We start from the raw sequence: 19,345 nt of genomic DNA on the forward strand, positions 1-19,345 counted from the left end.
GGTTTAATACTACTGCATTTACGTTGCTTGTGGTACACCCAATTTAAAAATTCTAACCAATCTCACATCCCTGCGCTGGAAAAAGCACCAATACCAGAATAGGTCAGGCAGCCTGTGAGTCTGATGAGCATGAGATCCAGGCTCACGATTGGGGTGTCACGGTAGTTTAGCAGATAGTGTAACACTATTACAGCACTGGTGACGCCCGTTCAGTCGTGCAAGGAGTCTGTACATTTTCCCCATAGCCATGTAGGTTTCCTCCCACGTTCTAAAGATGTACGGGTTAGTAGGTAATCGGTCCTGCGTAATCGGTGTAACTGCGTGGGCCGGGCTCACTGCATCGGAAGGGCCTGATACTGTGCAGAAGCTCTAGGTGAGGGATTCCTAACCTTTTTTATGCCATGGACCCCAACCATTAACTGAGGGGTCAGTGGAGCCCTGCTTTAAATAAATAAAATACATGTGTCTCAAAGTGCGCTGTGAAACATATCATCCACGTTAACAACAACTCAACATAAGGCTGTGCTGGGAGCAGCCTGCAAGTGACGCTAATACAGCTTGTCCGTCGTGGTCAGCTGAACAGCACGAGCAGGAGCAGCAACGGCCAAACAACAGCAAAGCTAGCGCCTTTCCTCCCTCCCTGCCTCTCCTCGTAGCTGTGCATAGTTCCAGAAGAGAACATGCCCACATGTAGTTAGGGACGGGCAGTCGCTGATGACATTACCTGCAGCCTGCCCACCATCAAGGACACAGATACAGAATTGTGCCGGGAACATCATGAGGGATCCCACCCACCCCGCTCACGGGCCAATGCGAGAAAATCTCCTGATACTAGGAATCCAAGCAATACACACCAGATGCTGGAGGAACTCGGCAGGCCAGGAAAAGAGAAAACAGTCAATGTTTTGGGCCGAGACCCTTCATCAGGACTGGAGAAAAGATGAGAAGTCTTCATCCGCTGCTTGCTGTCTTCCATAGATGCCGAGTTCCTGCAGCTTTTGAGCGTGTTGCTCATGGAGCATCGGGGAGGAGGCTACACAGCATCCACGCTAGAACACCAGACTCAAAGGCAGTAAGGCTGATCAACACCTCCACCCACTAATGTGCCCCTTCACACCCACAATCACCATCAGACACCACCACTTCACTTGGCGGAGGCCAGGTCTGTGGGTTTATTTGCAGCGGAAGTGGATCATCTCCTGATCGGTCGGGGGCATCAAAGGATACGGCGAGAAAGCAGGTGTATGGGGCTGAGTGGGATGATCTGTTGCTTCACAGCAACAGTAAATTGCGTAAAAAGAAGCACTATGAATTGCAATGAGAAATATAAAAAGCCATGAGAAAAGAGAGCAGAGAGAGTGAGGGGTTTGATCAGTGAGACTAACGGGCTGCCCCCAGCACATCCTTGGGTGTTGACGGAAATCACGCATTTCACTGATTGTTTCAATGAACTTTGATTTATTTTTTATTTAGCCAAACAGTGCACTAAACCTAATGGCAGAGGGAAAGGAGCAGTCCCTAAAATGTCGAGTGATGACATGCACTCAACAAACACACTCTGACAGCAACTTCCAAACCAGCAACATCTATCACCAAGGGCAGAGGGTTCCTGTGAATGCCACCAGCCACAAGCTCCCCTCCAAGTTCCACACCGTCTGGAACACAGGGTCTCAAACACAGACGGCAAACACGGGGTCTGAAACACAATCTAGCTGGAGGCCTATCCCGGGGTTAAAGTCCTGTGTCTGTATGCCTGGGTGGGAGGGTTGAACGGGGCTTGTTTCTCCTATTGCTGTTTGTGGCTTGTTGTGTTCTGTGTTGTTCTGCTAAGCATTGTGGGTACGCTACATTGGCGCCAGAATGCGTGGCGACTCTTGCGGGCTGCCCTCAATACTTCACTTGGCCGTGTTGGTTGCTTATGCGCACAAAGCCCTTCGCTGCAGCTTTCGAGGCACATGCGTCAAATAAACTTAAACCTTGTAAGGCAGCACGTTAGCATAGCGCTTTACATCACCAACTCCCGTCGCTGTCTGTAAGGAGTTTGTTTCCTCCGGATGATCCGGTTTCCTCCCACAGTCCAAAGGTGCGTAGGTTAGTCAGTTCATTGGTCACGTGGGTGTAATTGTACAGCAGGGGTTTGTCGGACCAGAAGAGCACGTTACTGCGCTCGTTCTCTAAATAAGGAAGTAAATCAAACACCGTCACCCGACCCTTCATTGTTGCTTGGGTCTAAATCCTGGAACTCCCTCCCCAAAAGCTATTGCTGCTCAGGGCAAGGACACACACTCACCTTCCCCTGAAGCGTGTGCCTGAGAGGTGCTCTGTTCTCCACTACGGGGATCAGATTACACCCAGTCTTTTGGGAAACAAGCTCACACTTTGCCATTAACAGTTGCGTTAACCCGTTTATTTGATTGCATTCCTTATTAATATTGCAGAGCACAGCTTTGAGCTCATGCAGATAATTTACAATGCTGAAATAAGTAAATCGAATATTTATTAACATCTTACATCCACAAAGTTGTATGTGTACAATTATAGGAAGAAGGCAACCCTCATGCTTGTTATTACCCCCTATCTACCCTGCTTGCATGGGTAATTGCAATGCTAATTATTAGTTCAATTCTAAACTGAAGTGCTTTCTTTTTTCTCTCTCCCCTTGTTTATCTTTCATCTGCCCTGAGTCGGTTCAATACTCACAATGGAATAGTTATTTAAATCAGCTGACATTTAACTAAAAGGGAGTCCGATTTCTCATTTGGTTTATGCACTCATGTCCCCTGAGTACTTGTCTGTAATCCCTCCATAAATAATTCATTAAAAAGACACAATATCATTGAAGGAATTTTGACAAAGCGTTTGTTGTGTGCAGTTGTTACTTGATAATGGAGTTATGTTTATTCTGGGCAAATTTCGCTGGATAAGCAAGTCATATTTCTTGCAAAGTATGTTAACCTGTGAAGATTTCTCACTGCCCTTGTGTCTCTCCCAACCTTTCGGGCTATTACAACCAGTGAAATAGTTGTGAATTGTAGGCAGTGAATTGTAACGTGAGAAGAAAATTGGACAGAGCAAGATCCCACAAAGGGCTACATCAAAATGGCTGCCCACAGAGGGGTTTATCAAAATGGCTGCTCTCAGTTGACCTATTTTCCTCCCACAGATACTACCTGACCTCTCTGAGTTTGTCTATTTATTTATCTATTTATTGGTTCATTTATCTATATATGTATCCATCCACCCATCTATTTATTTATTTATTGATTTTATCTATTTAGAGATACAGTGCAGAACAGGCCCTGCAGGCCCACTCAATCGCCCCAGCAACCCACCGATTTAACCCTAGCCTAACTACAGGACAACTTACAGCGACTATTTAACCAGTACACCTCTGGACTGCGGGAGGAGAACGGAACGCCCAAAAGGAAACCCATGCTCACATGGGAAGGACCACACAAACTTGCTTCCAGAGGACATTGGAATTAAGCTCTGAACTCCATCACCCCGAGCCGTAATAGGGTCGTGATAACCGCTACGCTACCGTTGTGGCCCCCAAAAATATGGGACACTAATTTGTATGTCATCCTTGCGCAGGGGCCATGCTAATCTTCTCTGTATCATTCCAGTTTTAGTATATGTGCTTCCAGTATTTGTGCATCGCTGCACGTTCTGGCATCTGTGGTCTCTTGTGTCTCTCTAAGTTGGCCCGAATGTGTAGGTGAGCAATAGGATCCGGAGAGTGGTTTGTGGAAATATGGGGAGCAATGCTTTTTTTACAGCTGCATGGACCATCCAATTCCTGAGCAGGAAATTTTTACAAAGCCTGAAAACTGTGCAGAACCTTAGATGAGTTTTGTTTGTAAAATGCATACTACGAATATTCAGAATGAAAATCGAAACACTGACAATGTAAGGACGTTGAAGCTCCAAATGGTTTCAAAGGGAAGGCTATGCTATGTTTATTATTATATTAACATTATAGAAAAGAAATTTGTGCTGCGCGACAACAAAGGCTATGTGCGTGGGAGCATTTCAGTCACTGTGCAGCCGTACACCGGCAGAGCTTCAAGAGAGTGGGCCAGAATACTCTCCGTCTAAATCATAGCAGATATGGTGAGTCCTGAGAAAGGGGTTCTGCCTGGAAACTCTACTCCTCTCATTAGAGGCTGCCTACCTGTTGAGTTCCTCCAGCATTTTGTGAGTTTGCTACTCTAGGTATGGTAATCAGATGATGTAGTCTGGCACTTACTGGAGGAGTAGTAAGTACTCAATGTTCAAGATTGCTTAATGTAATTTTCAGTCAACAAGTGTAAAGGAGAAAGAAATAATTGTTACTCCAGATCCGTTGCAGCATAGAGAAAAACACAATAATAATAACAATCACAATAAATAGAAATATGTAAGATAGCTTCTATACATAGATATGATTTGTATTGTCCGTGTTGGTACTGGTTGACTGGTTTTAGTTGCCACACTAAAGGGAGGAGTTGGGTGATGGGCAGATGGAGAGGCTGGGGGAAGGGAAGGAGATGGGGTGTTGGGTTGGTCGGATAAGAGGCAATGGGGGAGTGGTTAGCAGAACTTAGAGAAACTGATATTCATGATATCAGATTGGAGACTTACCAAGGCGCAATATGAGCTACTGTTCCTCTAATCAGCACCTAGACTCAACTTGGCAGATGAGGAGACCGTCAATAGACTCGTCAATAGGGTGTGGGAATGGGAAGTGGAATTAAAATGGCTTGCATCCAGGGGAATCCCTGGCTAGTGTGGCGGAGGACAAATATTGCAACTGTGGTGTTCTATCAGTGAAACAAATTTTTAAAAGCTGATTTATTAAGCTGGTCTTCAGGGGCTTTATTTCTGCGTCTTCATTGGCAAAATGTGAAAAGTCAATCCCTTCCAAGCCTGTGTCTCAAATACATTTGGTTAGTCAATTGATTTCTCAGACTGACTGCAACCCAAAACCACCTGGACTCCATCAGCTGGTTACCTTAACACTCCATTCTCCAACACCAAACTCCTCACACTACGAAGTCTCTATATACCACAACTTATGGTCACAGTTGAATATATGGTTATCTCTTAATCTATAGCATGGCAGCATCCCAAACACACTCACCTAACCTGAAGCTTCATAGACGACTGTGATCTTGTGAGGTAACCTTGTCATAAACACAAGAGACTCTGTGGATGCTGGAAATCCAAAGTAACACAAACATCCCACAATCTCTTTGACCCACTACCATCAGGAAGGAGGTACAGGAGAATCAGGACGAGGACTGCCAGACTGGGTAACAGCTTCTTCCCTCAGGCTGTGAGGCTAATGAATACCCTGCCATCACCGAGGTCTCGTCACAGGGACGGAGAGCTGTTTACTGTTTACCTGCGCTGAACATTGCATGCATTTTGAATTATATTTTATTAACTTATTTGTGGAAATATTGTTGTTTATATGCTGTGTGTGATAATATTTTTGGGTGCACTGTGGTTCAGAGGAGCGTTTCATCACAAGCAACATGTCAATCCGATATGCCAGTCCGAGTCGCAACAGGTCTTCCGCTGCCGCGACGAGGCCACACTCAGATTGGAGGAGCAACTCCTTCCACTTCATTTGGGTAGCCTCCAACCTGATGGTATGAACATCGATTTCTAAAACTTCCGGTAATGCCCCCATCATCATTCCCACTCCCTATTCCCTCTCTCACCTCTCACCTTACCTGCCCACCACCTCCCTCTGGGCCCCTCCCCATCCCTTTCTACCATGACCTTCTGTTCTCTCCTATCAGATTCCCCTGCTCCAGCCCTTCTTTCTTTCAACAATCAACTTCCCAGCTCTTAGCCACCCCTTCCCCTCCCCCAATTTCTCCTATCAACTGCCTCCTTGTGCTTCTTCCTCCCTCCCCCCCACCTTCTTACTCCAACTCTCATCTTTGTTTCTCCAGTTATGAAGAAGGGTCTGGGCCTGAAACGTCAACTGTTGACTCTTTTCCATAGATGCTGCCTGGCCTTTTGTGTGTGTTGGCTAGAGGAACATTGTTTCAATTGGTTGTACATTTATACAGCCAGATGACAACAAACTTGAACTTGAACATGAACAAAATGCTGGAGGAACTCAGCAAGTCAGGCAGCATCTATGGGGGGAATAAACAGTCAATGTTTTGTGATTGAGACTCTTCTTCAGGACATACTCACTATACTGCTGGCTGCCGGCATGGACTCGGTGGGCCTAATGGCCTAACTCTGCTTCCATGTCATGTCTTATGTTAAACTGAGCGACCAATTGGTAGCCTTGTCCCTCTTGTTGAAGAGCCCCAGGGATAATTTTAAATCTTGATAGTAAAAGATCTTTCACTCCTTACCTTAATCATCTGTGAGAGATCACCAGCATCTGCCAACTCCAGTGCAATATTCAGCTCATTGTTCTCAATGAACGAGTCCAAGTACTTAATTATGTTGGGGTGATTCAATTGCTGTAGAATAAATGGGAATACAGCGATAATGATCCCAACCTCTCTCCAATTAACATGATTTTTATGGCATTGATTCAATGTTTGAGAAAACAACACTTGGAATCCATTACCCCAACAACAGCAGGTGCCAGTAGCTTTTTATCAAATTACACACACACAGTTATTCACTGAAAGAGTACTTGATGGGCCATTGAAGAGCGTCTAGAGCAGGAAAGAGTATCACGTCAGAAAGTCTTTTTAGAAGTTGGATTTATTTCACGGGGTTGTAATCTTTCCAAAAGGAGTATGTCAGTGCAAAATGCTTCTGTGGAAGATCTATAACCAAAGCCAGCTCGATATCCAAGGCTAGAATAGCTTCTGCATTCATTCATTTATTATGTATCTATCCAGCTAACTATTTACTATCTCTCCAACTGTTTATCTATTTCTCTCCCTCCATCTGTTTATTGATTGATTTCTCCCTCTCAGTCTTTCTCTCTATCTGTTTGTCCATCTATCTATTTTTCTACCTATCTAACTGTATATATTTACTGATTTGGTTATTTAATTATTTCTATCTATTGATTGATTTTGTTAATGTATTTAGAGATTTTATCCCCTACTGCCTCATGTAAATGATTTCATAGGTTGAACATTACAGCACAATGCAGGTCCTTTGGCCCACAATGTTGTGCCAATCTTTTAACCTACTCTAAAATCAACCCTTCCCTCCACATAGTCTCCACTTTTCTTTCATCTATCTGCCTAAGAGTCCTTTAAATAGCCTTAATGTGTTGCCTCTACCACCCCACACAGGGCATTTCACACACCCTTAAGACCATAAGACATAGGAGCAGAATAAGGCTGCTCTGCCATTCTATCATGGCTGGTTTATCATCCCTCACAACCCCATACTCCTGCCTTCTCCCTGTAACCTTTGACGCCCTGACTAATCAAGAACCTGTCAACCTCAGCTTTAAATGTAAATACATTCAGTGTCTTGGCCTCCACAGCCCTCTGTGGCAATGAATTCCACAGAGTCACTACGTTCTGGCTAAAGAAATTCCTCTCCATCTCTGTTCTAAACAGTCATCCTTCTATTCTGAGGCTGTGCCCTCTGGTCTTAGACCCCTCCACTATAGAAAATACCCTCTCCATACCCACTCTACCTAGGCCTTTCAATATTTGATAGGTTTCAATGAGTTCCCCTCCACCGCCCGCCTATTTTTCTAAACTCCAGTGAGTACAGACCCACAGCGATCAAACGCTCCTCATATGTTAACCCTTTCATTCCTGCTGCTCTCCATTTCCCACCAATAATTCTCTGTATAAAAAGTTTACCTCTGACTTTCCTACCCTGTTTACTTTCCTCCAAACAGCTTGAAGTTAGACCCTTTCATATTTGCCATTTTTGCCTGGGAAGAAGGCACAGACTATCTATTCGACTGATATCTCTTTTCTGTAATGATGAGCGCTCGATCATTATGAACATTTTACAGGGCCAGCTTTTCACTGTACCTTGTGACAATAATAAACCAAGTCCAATTCCAACTTTGCTCCAATAGTGACACTGATACCTCTGGAATCTTGAGCAAAGGAATAACCCCCCACTCATCTGATATTACTCCAGTGGCCAATGAGGAGGCAGAGATCATAGCGAATGGCGCAGCAATCTCTTCCCTCGCTTCCCGGAGTAACCTGGGATATTTTCCATGTGGCCCCAGTCCTAATGTTTTCCAAAAGTTCCAGCACATTCTTTTTCTTAACATCAACGTGTTGGAGGATGTCAGCCTGTTTTACACATTTTTCACGAACATTATTGTCCCTCACACTGGTGAATACTGAAGTGAAATTATCCGAGTCAGAAACAAGAGGAAGTCTGTAGATGTTGGAAATCCAGAGCAACACACACAAAATGCTGGAGGAACTCAGCAGGCCAGGCAGCATCTATAGAAATAAGTACAGTCGATGTTTCAGGCTGAGATCCTTCAGCAGGAAGGGTCTGGGCCCAAAACATTGACTGTACTCTTTTCCACAGACGCTGCCTGGCCTGCTGAGTTCCTCCAGCATTGTGTGTGTGTTGCTAGATTCAGAATTAGGTTTAGTATTACTGGCATGTATCTTGAAACTTGTTAACTTTGTGGCAAGAGTATATTGCACACATGATAATAGAGAAAAAAAACTGTGAATTACAGTAAGTATATTAAAGAGTTAAATTAAATAAGTAGTGCAAAAATAGAAATAAAATAGTAGTGATGTAGTGTTCAATGTCCATTCAGAATTGTACAGCAGAGGGGAAGAAGCTGTTCCTGAACCGCTGAGTGTGTGCCTTCAGGCTCTTGTACCTCCTTCCTGATGGTAGCAATGAGAAGAGGACACGTCCTTGGTGACGGGGGGTCCTTGATGATGGATACCGCCTTTTTGAGGCACCTCTCTTTGAAGATGTCCTGGATACTATGGGGGCCAGTGCCCATGATGGAGCAGACTAATTTTACAACTCTCTGCAGCTTCCTTCGATCCTGTGCCGTAGCCTTCCCACCCCCTTTACCGAACAGACATGCAGCCAGTTACAGTACTCTCCATGGTACATCTGTAGAAATTTTCAAGTGTTTTTGGTGACATACCACTATTCTGTAGACTCCTCTCTAAGTCACACACCATCCTGAACCAGGATTATTTTGCCAATTCTTCACAGTCGTTGTGGCTAAATTCTGGACATTTAGTTTAATAGCTTATCCTAACGCAATACCACCAACAGTGAAATACTCCCCCAGTAATGCATTGATAATTTCCTGTCTGAACCATAGAAGTGGGTTTTGAACTCTCTTAGAATATCAACTATTACAGTACAGGGACTGGTCCTTCTGCCCACAATGTGGTGCTGATCTAATTAAATTAGTAATCAAACGGCCAGCTAATCTCTTCTGTATACACAATGTCCAAATGCTTCCATTTTCCTCATTTTAATGAGTCTATCTGTGTCCATCTGAACGTCTTTACCACCATCCCAGGCAGCACATTCCAGGCACCCACTCCGATCTCTGTAAAAAAACTTGCCCCTCACATCCCCTCTGAAATGACCCCCTCTCATGTCAAATGCTTTCCCTCTGGTATTAACCCGGAGAAAAAGATACCGTCGGCCTACTCTACCTCGTGAGGCCTATGTCAGTCAGGGTCAGCCATTGATGTGGCGTCCTAGCTGTCTGGATACTCAAGACTGGGATGTATGATTTGGAGAGCAAGTTGCCCATGTAGCAAGCTCCCCCTCTATCTGTACTGTTCAGGGTCCGAAGCAGCTACACAGATCGATAGGGTGGTTAAGAAGAATAGCTTAGCGCTTAGCGTAATGCTGTTCAAGTGCCAGCAATCTGTGTTGTATTCTCACCATTATCTGTAGGAGTTTGTAGGTTTTCACCTGACCATATGTGTTTCCCACGGGTGCTCCAATTTCCTCCCACAGTCCAATAATAAGATCATAAGACCATAAGACATAGGAGCAGAATTAGGCCATTTGGCCCATCGAGCCCGCTTCACTATTCAGTCATGGCTAATCCTTTTCTCCCCTCGTCAGCCCCACTCCCTGGCTTCTCCCTGTAACCTGACGCCATGTCCAATCAAGAACCTATCAAGCTCTGCCTTAAATACACTCAATGACCTGGACTCCGCAGCTGCCTGTGGTAACAAATTCCACAAATTCATCACCCTCTGGCGAAAGAAATTTCTCCACATCTCTGTTTTAAATAGACACCCTTCTATCCTGAGGCTGTGTCCTCTTGCCCTAGACTCCCTTACCATGGGAAACATTTTTTCCACATCTACTCTGTCTAGGCCTTTCAACATTCAAAAGGTTTCAATGAGATTCCCCCCCCCCCCCCACCCCACCATCCATCTAAATCCCAGCAAGCACAAGCCCAAAGCTATCAAACATTCATTGTATGATAACCCTTTCATTCCTGGAATCATCCTTGTGAACCTCCTCTGGACCGTCTCCAACGTCAGCACATCCTTTCTTAGATGAGGGTCCAAAAACTGTTCCCGATACTCAAGGTGAGGCCTCACCGGTGCCTTATAAATCCTCAGCATCACATCCTTGCTCTTGTATTCTAGACTTGAACTGAATGCTAACAGTGCATTTGTCTTCCTCACCACCTACTCAACCTGCAAGTTAACCTTCAGGGTGTTCTGCACTAAGACTCCCAAGTCCCTTTGCATCGCAGAGATTTGGACTTTTCTCCTCATTTAGAAAATAGTCTACACATTTATTTCTTCTACCAAGTGCATGACCATGCATTTTCCAACATTGCATTTCATTTGCCACTCTCCTGCCAATTCTCCTAATCTGTCTAAGTCCTCCTGCAGCCTCCCTGTTTCCTCAACACTACCTGCCCCTCCACTAATCTTCGTATCATCTGCAAACTTGGCAACAGAGCCATCTATTCCAGCATTTAAATAATTGAAATACAGCATAAAAAGAAGCGATCCCAACACCAACCCCCGTGAAAAATCACTAGCCGCTGGCAGCCAACCAGAAAAGATCCTTTTGTTCCCACTCGCTGTCTCCTACCAATCAGCCAATGCTCGCACCATGCCAGAAACTTTCCTGTTATACTATGGGTTCCTAACTTGGTAAGCACCCTCATGTGTGGCACCTTGTCAAAATGTGTGGTGGTAAGTTAATTGGTCACATGGGTGTAATTGGGCGGTGTGGGTATGTTGGGCCGGAAAATCCTGTTACCCTACTGTATCTCTAAATAAGATAATCAAAGACTCACGCACTCCAAATATTCTCTATGCTGCCAGGGGGGAGAGAAGAGAATATTTGGAGTGGGTGGGGTCTTTGATTAAAAGACAGAAAGTATGTGCAATTAGTCTCAAGGAGCTTCTGTCTCACTGCAATTCAAATTGATTCATTACCAAGAGAGGGTAGCTGGTGGGCCTTCATCCCGTTGACATAGGACGTGAATGCAAAGTCAGCTTTGGCGGACTGGGTGGATGAGATCGACAGTGCAACTCAAGGGTTGGGAAGAACAGTTCTGTAGTGCTTCGTGGAGAGCAAAGGGCATGATCAGGCACAGAAGAAGTCACGGTCATCTTTGGCAGCTCAGGAAGACCCTAATTGTGATGAATACTCGTATCACAGCAGCCAGATTTCTGAGGCTGAGGTGGTGGAACTGCCCCAGTGCAATGGCTTTTCCACTTCAAAAAAAAACTCCTCCGTACAGGGGGGACAGTTCACAAATTTGTCATTGTCAGACAATCATTAGCTTGTGCATATCTCAAGCTTCTTGTACTGGGCACTCAGATTCAGGATGACTTACCCAAGGAACAGTAATAGCTTAAACCAACATTCAAGGCCAAACCATTGAATGGAAGTAAGTACAGATAGAATATACTCTGAACATTGAGGACGGGACTGGTGTACCAGGGTTTGGAGAATGGACAAGTCTCTCCAGCCAAGGAGTTCCATCATCAGAAAAAAGGCCAGAAGACCATAAGATATCGGAGCAGAATTAGGCCATTTGACTCATCTGCCATTAGTCCCATCTGCCATTTCATCATAGCTGATCCATTTTCCTTCTCAGCCCCAATCTCCTGCCTTCTCCTTGTATCCCTTTATGCCCTGACTAAACTAGAATCTTTCAAACTCTGCCTTAAATACACCAAGCGACTTGGCTTCCATAGTTCTGTGGCAATGAATTCCACACATTCACCACTGTCTGGCTGAAGAAATTCCACCCGTCTCCATTCTAAAAAGATGCCCCTCCATTCTGAGGCTGTGCCCTCTGGTCTTAGACTCCATCACCAAAGGAAACATCCCCTCCACATCCACTCTATCAAAGCCTTTCAACATTCAATAAGTTTCAATAATGTCATCACTCATTCTTTTGAATTCTAGTGAATACAGGCCCTGAATCACCAAACGCTCTTCATATGACAAGCCATTCAATCCTGGAGTCATTTGTGTGAACCTCCTTTCAATCCATTCTAATGTCAATGCATCCTTCCTTAGGTTAGGGGACCAAAGCTGCTCACAATGCCAAGTGGGACCTCACCAGTGCTTTATAAAGTTTCAACATTATATCCTTGCTTTTATAGTCTAGTTCTAAATCTGTCATGGTTGGATACAATGGACAACCAATCATTCAATCATGAAAGTGTGATTAAGGGCCATGAATGGTGATAAATCTTAGTCATTAGTGATAGTCATTTGTGCTTGTTAACGGTAATGTGACAGGGACAAAAATGAAAGCTACACGAGGATATCTATTAACAGTTCTGGAGTGTTATTGTTTTACCTTTAGAAGGTCAATCTCATTGATGCAGTCTTGCCTTGCCTTGGCGTCCATCATCTCAAACACCTGAAGAAGACAATAGTGGGAGACAGAAACATAATGTCACGGAATTAGCTAACATTCAAGTGTCACAGTAGTTACAGGAGCTGGGACATTATGTTGCAGGTGAGACTGCACCCTGAGTATTTGATTACCCTGTTGTTGGAAAGATGTTAAGCTGGAAGGAGAGCAAAGAAAATGTATGAGAACATTGCCGAGACTTGAGGGCCTGAGGTATAGAGAGAGGTTGGGTAGAGTAGGACTTTATAAGACTATTAAAGAATACAGAGAAAATTTACAAGGATGTTGCTGGGATTTAAGGACCTGAGTCATAGGAAAAGATTGAATAGGTTAGCACTTTATTCCTTGGCACATAGGAGAATGAAAGGAGATTTGATAGAGGTATACAAAACTATGAGGGGTAAAATGCAAGGAGGTTTTTCCCATTGGGGTTGGATGAGACTACAACTAGAGGTCATTGATTAAGGGTGATAGCTGAAATATTTAGGAGAATCCTGAGAGGGAACTTCTTCACTCAGAGAGAGATGCAAGTGTGGAACAAGCTGCCAACAGAAGTGGTGGCTCCAATGTTTAAGAGAAGTTTGGATAAGTACATGGATGAGAGGGTTTGGAGAACTATGATGCAGGTTGATGAGACTAGGCAGCATATCAATTTGGTATGGACGAGCCAGGGCAAAGGTCCTGATGAAGGGTGATGGCCCAAAATGTCAACTGTTTGCTTGCCTCCATAGATGCTGCCTGACTTGCAGAGTTTGTGTGTGTGTGTGTGTTGCTGAAGACTTTCAGCATCTGCAGAATCTCTGAGTCATACAAAGATCATACTGAACGGTAGTACGGAATGATGGACCGGTTCCTCATTCTGCTTTTAATGTTCTTACGTCACCATTGACTGAGGAGGAATTTCTAGGCATTTCATGCCAATAGGAATCTTTCTGGTTTGTGCAATTATGGTAGGCTGGTGTGCAAATACTGTATTTAATAAGACTGTATGTGGGTGGGTGAGATGATGGGAAAGGGTTGTTTTTTCCTGTTGTTCTGCTGAACATTGTAGACATACTCTGTTGGCGCAGAATGTGTGGCAGCACTTGCAGGCTGCCCCCAGCACATCCTTAGGTTGTGTTGCTTATTAACACAACAACGTATTTCAAAGTATGTTTCAAAGTATTATGAGAGACAAATCTGAATCTAGTTCTGTGACTGTAATGTTTTGTAATTCCAGAAACTAATCAAAAGAAAGACAGAGCCAAGGAAAACGTGTCTACTTCGGTTTACTTTACTGAGACGGATGTGGTGACATAATGACGTATGCCACTCTCGTTCATAATGAATTATATAAACAAACAATGCTTCATCAAACAATACAGTGTAATATTACTCAAATGTTACTGAAATGTTAAATACACTACAGTAACCAGGCATGTGACAAAAGTTTAAACATTTTAAGAAATGCTAATTGGGAAATTTACTTACAGCATTGTGCCAAAGCCTTAGAAAATATATATAGCTAGGGTTCCTAAGACTTTTGCAGAGTACTGTAGTAATTTTTTGTATTGCACTGTACTGCTGCCTCCAAAAAAAACTAATTTCATGACATATGTGAGTGATGATAAACCTGATTCTGATATGAATCTCTATTGTGGACTGAGAATGGGAAGGGGGCAGGGAGAGGGGAATCATGGTTGGGAAAAGGGGAAGGGAATGGGAAGCACCAGAGAGACATTCTGTAATGATCAATAAACCATTGTTTGGAATCATTCGACCTTGCCTCATATCTCAGGACTGAGTGCACCCGCACTACCCCTTGGCCCCTGGCACTCCTTCTCTGCCACCTGTCCCACACCCCTCCCGCGGCACTCCACCCTCACCATTCCCAACATCCTTTGCTCCTGCCAGATTTACAAACTCGCTCTCCGCTCCACATTACCGTGCAAAAGTCTTAGGTGAGCTATATACATGTGCCTAAGACTTTTGCACGGTTACTGTGTAAAAGCCAAAACCTTGTAAACTTAACATTTTGTAAAAATGATCTGAAGAGATTGATTTGGAAGTCATGGCATATGTGGGCTTCTCTTACCTGGACTTTCTTTAATGCCACTGCTTTGCCATTGTGAAGGTAGATTGCCCGATAGACTTCACTGAACTGGCCCCTGCCAATCTTCTTCTCAATGCGGAAGTCCGCCAGTTGACTGCGATAGGCATACGTGGGTATAGGTCGCTGTTCCAGGAAAGAGAAGAAGTCTGATCATTGAAAATGGTAGAGAAAGTAGGGACCTCTTCATAAATAAAGTTAAATTAAAAGGAGATTAGCTTTATTTGTCACATATCAGAACATACAGTGAAACAGATCGTTTTATGTCAATGACCAACACAGCCGGAGGAGGTGCTGGGGGCTGCTTGCAAATGCTGTCATGCTTCTATCGCTAACATAGCATGCTTATAACTTACTAACCTGAACATGTATGCGAGAGGAAACATCCACGGTCGTGAGGAGAATGTACAAACACCTTACAGACAGCAGTGGATATTGTACCGCAAACTTTCGATCAGTGTTTAAACCTCACTGGGGCTCGATCAGCTCAGTGAATATCAACCGATCCACTGGAGGAACTCAATGTGTTGAGTAGCATCTGTGGGGGGGGGGGGGCAAATTGGAGTGCACGGTAGTGTAGCTGTTAGCATGAGGTTATTACACCTCAGAGCATCAAAGTTTGGAGTTCAATTCCGGTATCCTCTGTAAGAAGTTTTACATCCTTCTTGTAAGCATGCACGTTTCCTACCGCAGTCCAAAAGTATGCCGATTAGTAAGTTAATTGGTCATTGTAAATTGTCCTTTGATAAGGCTGGAGAGTTGTTGGTGTATATCGGTTGCCAGAGAACGTGGAAGTGGCATGTACAATCACAACATTTAAAAGACGTTTAGATACACAGACGCAAAGAACAGAGCTGTGTCTATAGTCTCCTCTTCTGTCACAATCAGGCCACTCTTAGACTGGAGGGACAACACCTCATATTCTGTTTGGTAGCTTCCAACCTGATGGCATGAACATCGGTTTCTCTTTCCACTTCCCCTTCCCTCTTTAACACTTCCCCACTCTGGTTCCCCTCTTACCTCTTCTCCTCACCTGCATTCACCTCCTCCTGGTGCCCCTCCTCCTTCTCTTTCTCTCTCTCATAGTCCACTCTCTTCTCCTATCTGATTCCTTCACTTCCATCGATGTGACCTGACTACTGAGTCCCTCCAGCATCACTCTGGGTACACAGGTGAATAGGAGGGATTCAGAGGGATATAGGCCAAAGACGGGACTAGCTTGGTGGACACTAGGGTCGGCATGGATGATGGGCTGAAATTTTGACGCTGTGACTCTAATTGTTCCTCTTTTCTCCGAGTTTAAGGTGAATGTCAAAAGCAAAGCTCCGCGGAGTTGCTGAACCATCGGGGTGTCCATAACAGCATTTGGCCCATTCCATCATGGCTGATTCATTATCCCACTCAACCTCATTTTCCTTTCTTCTCCCTGTAAGCTTTGGCATTCTTACTCAAGAACCTAACAACTTCCACTTTAAATACACCCAAAGACTCGGCCTCCATAGCTGTCTGCGGCAATGAATTCCACAGACTCACTACATTTTGGCTAAAGAAATTCCTCCTCATCTCTGTTTTAAAGGGATGTCCTTGTATTCGGAGGCTGTGTCCTCTTGTCCTAGACTCCCCCACTACAGGAAACATCCTCTCCACCTCCACCATGTCTGGGCTTTTCAATATTCAGTTTGTTTCATGGAACAAAGAACTGCTCAGCATAATGTGTCCCACAGTGCCACTCAACCCTACCCTACACTAAGATCAATCAAATCCTTCCCTCCTATATAGTTCTCGATTTTTCTATCATCCATGTGCCTATCCGAGAGTTTCTTATATGCCCCTAGAGTATCAGCATCTACATTACCCCAGTAGGGCATTCCACACACCCACTGCTGTCTGTGTAAAAAACTTACCTCTGACTTCCCACTTATACTTTCCTGCACTCACCTTAAAATTATGCCCCCTTGTATTGGTCATTTCCACCCTAGGAAAATGTCTGGCACTCCACGCTATCTATGCCTCTTATAATCTTGTACACCTCTATCAGGTCTCCGCTTTGTTTCAATGGGATCCTCCCTCAGAATCTTCCAAACTCCAGCGAGTACAGGCCAGAGCCATCAAACGCTTCTCATACGTTAACCCTTTCATTCCTGGGATCATCCACGTGAACCGCCTCCGCACCCTCTCCAATGCCAGCACACCCTTTCTTAGATAAGGGGCCCAAAACTGATTTCAAGTGCAGTCTGACTTCTAAATGCCATTTGGAATACCTCAGCAATGAATTCCATGGGTTCACCTCCCTCTGGCTGAAGAAATTCTTCCTAATCTCCATTCTGGGGCTTGGCCCTTTAGTCCTAGGCTTCGCCACAAATGGAAACATCCACTCCACGTCCACTTTATCTAGGCCTTTCTGTATTGGATTGGTTTCAGTGAGATCCCCACTCATTCTTCTAAACTCCTGGGTACAGGCCCATAGACATCAAATGCCCAACATACATTAACCCTTTCATTCCCAGGATCATTCTTGTGAACATCTTCTGGACCCATACAGTCAGAGTGCAACCCTTCTTTTGTTCTCTAATATCTATCCCTTCCCCGAGTGCCACCGAGTTTATTCATTGACCTGCACACTTCAGAGCACAAAGGCTTCGCTTTCCTTTTTCACTCGCTCTCTCATTCTGCTCAACGAAACACTCAGCTCCCGCTAAATCTTCCCTGCTCCAACGTGCTGGGTGGAAAGAGTGAGAATTTATAGTTCCTGGGTGTCAGCATCTCTGAAGATAAATCTTGTGCCCCACATATCGATGCAATTACAAAGAAGGAAAGACAGCAGCTATATTTCATTAGGAGTTTGAGGAGATTTGGTATGTCACCAAAGATTCTAGTAAATATCTATAGACATACAATGGAGAACATTCTAACTGGCTGCATCACCATCCGATATGGAGGGGCCACTGCACAGGATCGGTAAAAGCTACATAAAGTTGTAAACTCAGCTGGCTCTTTCATGAGCACCAGGCTCCCCAGCATCCAGGATACCATCAGATGCCTCAAAAAGATGGCATCTGTTATTAAGGACCCCCATCACCCAGGGCATGCCCTCTTCTCATTGCTACCATCAAGGAGACGGTACAGGAGCCTGAAGACACACACTCAATGTTTCAGGAACAACTTCTTCCCCACCGACATCAGATTTCTGAATGGACAATGGACCCATGAGCTCTGCCTCAGTATTCTCATACTTACTTAATTTTTATTACTGTAATTGATAGAATTTTATTAGGTATTACAATGCGCTGCTGCCACAAAACAACAGATTTCATGACATATGTCAGTGATATTAAACCTGATTCTGTTTCTGACAAGAGACTGCGACCTCACCAGTGTCTCGAGTGTAGAATTCTTAGCGTGTGGCTGCATTCAGAGGCAGCATTGCTGTGCTCCCATGCATTGCATAAACAACGGGACTATTGGAGCCGATTGTGTTGATCATTAATATCATTCATATAATGAACATGACAATTGCTGTTACTGTAATATATTTTAACGCACACAGGAGAATTTCAGCCCCTTGTTTTTTTTTTCCCTTTCCAGGCTATAATGTGCTTGAAGCAATAAATTAAATAACTATTCCATCACCCTAAAAGTCGATCGCTGTGATATTGAAACCTCCCGAGTGCGATAAAATTGGTCAGGCCAACAAGCGGAGATATCAGCCGCTCTATAACTGGAATAAGGTTGGATTCCTGCCGGCGATAATTTCCAGAGCTTGGCATTTATTAATCACAGGCTGACCATTACCAATCTTGTACTGGTTTTCTGTTCCACACCCTTTACATCCCGTGTAATGACTCAGTTTATATCTTTATTCTTATTACTGTTTGGGACAGAGCAGCACAATACAAGTAACCGGAGGGTGAGTGAAGCCAGTACCCTTATCGGCCACAGAGAGAATGTTATTCACAAAATAAAGCCCCTTTGTGATATTTAAAGGCAGGATGAAGTGGCTCTCAGGAGGGAAGCTGGCTTGACAAAGACCAGCCAGTATCAGCATGTCCCATGGACTTTATGGATGCAATATAAAGGCCAGTTTCAACTCGGACGGCACAGTAGCATAGTGGTTAGTACAACGCTTTACGGTACTAGAGACCCGGGTTCAATTCCCACCATTGTCTGTAAGGAATTTCTCCCCATGACTGCGTGAGTTTCCTCCAGGTGCTCTGATTTCCTCTGACAGTTTAAAGGCCTACCATGAAAGGTTAATTACCCCGTGATTAGGCTCGGGTTAAATCAGGGGGTGGCTCAAAGGGCCAGAAGGGCCGTATCTCAATAAATAAAAAAAAATAAACTCCGAGATTACGCACACCTTCCAACACTTCAAATGCAGCCTCAGTGAAAGCACTCGAGGCAGATCAGTGAGACCTGCCACATCTCATTTTCCACGTCGCAGTGTTGAACTG

General features: G+C 44.3%; 1 protein-coding gene and 1 non-coding gene across 6 annotated transcripts in view; both read right to left on the reverse strand.

The window, feature by feature from the left end:
• The window catches only part of LOC132407434 (serine/threonine-protein kinase Nek6-like), a 151,238-nt gene that overhangs the window by 77,899 nt on the left and 53,994 nt on the right, over positions 1-19,345 (reverse strand). For all 5 annotated transcript variants that reach the window (XM_059993928.1, XM_059993931.1, XM_059993930.1 and 2 more), the window contains exons 3-5: positions 14,880-15,020; positions 12,749-12,811; positions 6,363-6,473 (exon numbers count right to left, since the gene is read on the reverse strand). In XM_059993928.1, the coding sequence (XP_059849911.1) occupies positions 6,363-6,473; positions 12,749-12,811; positions 14,880-15,020 (315 nt within the window). The remainder of the gene's footprint in view (positions 1-6,362; positions 6,474-12,748; positions 12,812-14,879; positions 15,021-19,345) is intronic.
• On the reverse strand, positions 3,555-3,658 carry LOC132377547 (U6 spliceosomal RNA). Its single transcript, XR_009506686.1, has one exon. It is a non-coding gene; the product is annotated as a U6 spliceosomal RNA (small nuclear RNA).

This window comes from Hypanus sabinus, chromosome 18 (assembly GCF_030144855.1).
Source record: "Hypanus sabinus isolate sHypSab1 chromosome 18, sHypSab1.hap1, whole genome shotgun sequence".
Lineage (NCBI taxonomy): Eukaryota > Metazoa > Chordata > Chondrichthyes > Myliobatiformes > Dasyatidae > Hypanus > Hypanus sabinus.